At 37.5% G+C, this 4,467-nt stretch overlaps 1 protein-coding gene across 2 annotated transcripts; it reads right to left on the bottom strand.

Annotated features, from left to right (window-relative positions):
* Positions 1-1,223: 1,223 nt before the first annotated feature.
* Positions 1,224-4,157, bottom strand: LOC101265808 (F-box protein At5g51370-like). Of its 2 annotated transcripts, none has more exons than XM_004235373.5 (2): positions 2,788-4,157; positions 1,224-1,972 (listed from the first exon to the last, which is right to left on the bottom strand). In XM_004235373.5, the coding sequence occupies exons 1-2, from the start codon at positions 3,993-3,995 to the stop codon at positions 1,678-1,680; spliced, it is 1,503 nt and encodes a 500-aa protein (XP_004235421.2). In that variant the 5' UTR covers positions 3,996-4,157; the 3' UTR covers positions 1,224-1,677. The 2 variants fall into 2 exon arrangements, with proteins under 2 accessions (XP_004235421.2, XP_010318165.1); XM_010319863.4 differs by having other exon boundaries at positions 1,224-1,998; positions 2,788-4,130.
* Positions 4,158-4,467: the final 310 nt, after the last annotated feature.

The raw sequence follows: 4,467 nt of genomic DNA on the forward strand, positions 1-4,467 counted from the left end.
AATATTTCATGCTATGTGTCATCTTAACCAAAGTATACTTCGAAAGGCAAGAAACTAATAAAGGATTCATGGGCTACCATGCGCTATTCTACTACATACGAAGCTGCTTTAGACCTTTTGAGCATGTGCAATATTTTAATTTCATCTCAATTAATATTGATGATCTTTAATTTTGAATGTACAAATACTTAAACTATCGTAAAATTAAATAATAGACGCTTATATCCTAAATAATGAATCATGTGAGATGCATGCATCCTGCCTATCAAATCATATGAAATGCATACGTTCTACATATCAAATTGTGTGAAATTTGTCAAAAAGAATGTGTTTACTCGTTCAATTTTATGATAATTTAAGTTTCTATTTGTGCACATTAAAAGTTGAACGATTTAACAACATAATGTTAATTAAGACCAAAATTTAAAGGCATGTTTATGTATTACGTCTTTTGCTTATTATAATCACTAACTATTTTGCATGTGTGAGGTATATCGTCACACATGAGATGAAGAAAAACGTTTGACTGCAAGTCGTCGATCTTCTTCGAAACTACTAATTCGAGCAACATATTTATAATGTGACTCAATTCGTTTACCTCTTCCTCTTGTGTCGTGTGCTTGTAAACAAATCAAATAGAGATCAATCGTACAAAATTTTGTATTCAAGGACCATCACTGATTTAATGAAGTTCATCAACTTTTTTGTATCTGTACTTCAGTTCTTCTATGGTGTATCGACAATTGCATCTATGGAGCATAAATGTGATGAACAAATTTTGGATGAGTTGATCGTGGCGGAACCAAATATTATAGGTAAGTTGATCATAGAGAGTGCCCCAATTGTAATAGTCTAAAACGGAGTATGAGTAGATGAGTAGTTCCATTTCAATACCAAATGGATCATTTATATGCATGAGCATGAAAAATTACGTCTTACATGTTGCAAGATTGTTGGTTCCTTTTGCTTTTGCATCTTATATCAAAATAGGTCTGAAAGAGAACTCTCAAATAGAAGGTTACTAGCCTTTTTTATTTTCAAGTTTTCGATCCATAAATTTAGTTACCAAAGGACTGAAGGTCTTGAAACCCCAAAAAAGAAAATCGTTTCGACATAGATGCCATTGATGTAGAAAATTATTCTGGTCCTGGTCTCCTCCACAAATGACATGCTTGCTGGTATGGTTCATATCAAATATGCTTTCATACAATTGTGGAAGGCAGTAGTCATGGCATAAAAGGTGCCAAAATTCTTTATAACATTATAGATAGGAAAACCCCTTTCAAGAGTTTTTGGGGTTCCAATACAGAAATACCATTAAGCTTGACAAAGATACAGCAAGATGGCTTTAGCTGAATGCTCCTAAGGTTACAGCATCGAGCTCTATACATTAACTTAGGCCTCTTTCTCTATCTCTACCCTGAGAAAGTGCTGATCTTCGATCCTTCAGTTCCTACGTTACATACTTAAGCGACTACAAATACAGGATAATGAGCAACGTGTCGCACTGACCTCTTTCATGTGTTAAGAGTTCTCATATGCATAAATGAGGAGGTAAAATCTAGTAGAGTTGTCAGAATGCATGATGAGAAAGCCAGTCTATACACCAGGCAGTGACTTCCAGTCACACGTCTTCTTGAATAATTTATTGTCTGAATGCATGATGAGGAAGCCAGTCTATGCACCAGGCAGTGACTTCCAGTCGCACGTCTTCTTGAATAACTTACTGCCTCTTTTTCGCATGCCAGTTCCCACAAGACCAGCTGAAAGAAGAGATTTTGTGTCTGGTCTCCACCGAAAATCTTTTAGCATGGAGAATAAGGTAGAAAGTGCTGGACTGATTTCACTATCCTTTATATTGCCACATGATATCACCTTGAGGCTCTGGATCTCCTTCCACGAAAGGAGTGCAGATTCGAGGCCTTCAGTTGTGAGCAGTGAACAGCTTTCTAGGCAAAGAGACTTCACTCTCCTGTTGAAAATAACACCAAAACGAAGCTGTGACACCCAAAATCCAACATAATGTTATTTAGTCGATTAGAGGCCCTTTATTCAAGTAAACGAAAAAAGGCAGCCTGGTGCAAAAAGCAGCCAACGTTCACGCAAGGGGTGTGATGTAGACAACCTACTCTCCTAATGCAAGCATTAGTTGCTACTTCCACGGCTCGAATCCGTGAACTATATATAGGTCACACAGAGACAACTTTACTGTTGCTCCAAGTGAAAGCAAACAAGATATGATGCTAAATTGCCAGTCAGAACTGAAGCAAGTTCAAAGTACACATATCATTGATAAATCAAGCATCAATAATGAATCGAAACATAACTGTCATGCCATCAACATTATGTGGTTTCTTTAATGCAAGATGGAAGGGTATACTCTTCGAGAAAAGGTAAGGCTTTTTTTATTGTTAACACTAATAACTGAAACACCAAGAGGGTGCATGATTACAAAAGCATATACAAACTGGCCTTAAAGATCAATCTATCCTCAACACAGATAGCTAAGGAAATCTATCACACTTATTGATCAAAGGGCATACTATGACCAAAATAAAATGCACTATTACAAGCAAACTATCCCTTCATTTGGCCGTCCATTATACACATGGGGTGGGAGTTACAGCAACACTACAAAGTCATTTTTAATAAAAATAAGGAACTACATTTCAAGGTCATAAAGCCATAAGTTCATGTACTTCAAATGCATAACAAAATGCTAATCCAGCACGAATTTTCCAGCAACAACAAGCAAAGTAAACGAGAACAGAATAATATAACCAATACCTTAGACCAGTGGATAGACTGAACATTTCATTATCCAGTCCCCAACAGTTGTGGAAAGTAACCTCTCTAACTTCTTGACATAGTAGAAACAATGTTCTCAAACTCTCCTTATTTCTTAATTGGCATTTCTCGAAATGTAATCTTTCAAGTGTTGGGCAAGATCCTACATCTTCATCAAACCATCCACAATGATCAATACTCTTACAAGACATAAACCTCAAGGTGTTCAAATTTTCACAATAGGAAAGAGCAGACAACCAACCACCCTCCATCCTATGATCACGAAGAATCAACTCTTCGAGCATTTGACAACATTGTGCTATTGCCTTAATCCCTTCATAGCTCCCTTCACAACCACTCAGCTCCAGTTTCACCAATCTCTTACATCCCTGAGCTAAAATAGTCAATCCAATATCAGTAACCGAAGATTTATAAAACCCATCAATATTTCCAATCAATCTCAATATCTGCAAGTTCTGACAGGCTGCGATACCACGAAGAACCTGATCATTACATCTGTGCAATTCCAGCACTTGCAAAGTTGGACATTCCTCAGCTACCCCCAACAATCCCAATTCACTAGCATTTACCACCAACAATCTACGCAAATTAGGACACCCACCTGCAAGTATTCTCAACCCATTATCAATCTCATCAGAAGGCAACACAAATCGTTCCTTAAGAAACCAATCTTTCGCATCAGCATTACAATCCACATGAGAAGAAAGCAACCGGTTAGAGCAAAAAACACCAGCATTCCCCGGTGAAATCAGAGACCCATTAACCAAATCAACATGGATAAGATTGGGAAACCGAACAAACAACCGACCCGAAACAAGGAAATCCCAATCAAGAAGCTTAATCGACCGAACGAGACGACCTTGGAGATTAAGCCAGCGTTTAGATACAAGAGAATTAGAATTTCTTTGTGAATCAGGGAGTTTAGAGAGAATGGAAAGAAGTATTTCATCAGAAAGAAGAGAAATTGGATCGGATACAAGTGAGGGAAGAGTGAAATCTAGGGATTTGCGAAGTTTTGGAGAAGGGGATGAAGATGGGGTTTGCTTATTAGACCTTGATTGAAGATGCATAGTGAAAAGGACATGATTGAGTGCTTTCTTGTTCTTGAGCAACAAATCATTCCAGCTAGGAGATGGCGGCCCTTTCAATGGTGACCTGAAATTTGATTTCTCAGGTGAAAACGCCATTATTTTCTTAGCAGCAGCCGACAAGAAACACCATGAAAGCTCTGGTTGTTTCACTCAAAATCAATCTTGCATAATTTTGTTGTGAGCTGAGAATACTATTTCTTCCTCCTCCCTTTGTATTTTGGTGCAAAGTAGTTTAGGAAAATTTCGATATTTGAGTCTAACGGACTTGTAAGGAGTGGGACCGGGTTTAGGCATCCAAGAATTTGAATTTGGGTAGGTAGGGCCCACTACAGGAATTTTGGGGATTTTTTCCGTTTGAAAATGGGCCACTTTTACAAGTTTGTTCGTATTGTCTTTTGCCAATGTGCTAAAGTCCAACATATAAATGGGATGGGATGGGATGAGCTACCACCCACCCTTTCAATCGTTATTCTAATTTGAAAGCATGGAGTATTAGAAATCTCAATAATTTGAGCGTTAGTTATGTTTATTGTGAAAGTTTTTTAAATTAATTTTTAGAATTTGTAAA

This window comes from Solanum lycopersicum, chromosome 3, assembly GCF_036512215.1.
Source record: "Solanum lycopersicum chromosome 3, SLM_r2.1".
Taxonomy (NCBI): Eukaryota; Viridiplantae; Streptophyta; class Magnoliopsida; order Solanales; family Solanaceae; genus Solanum; species Solanum lycopersicum.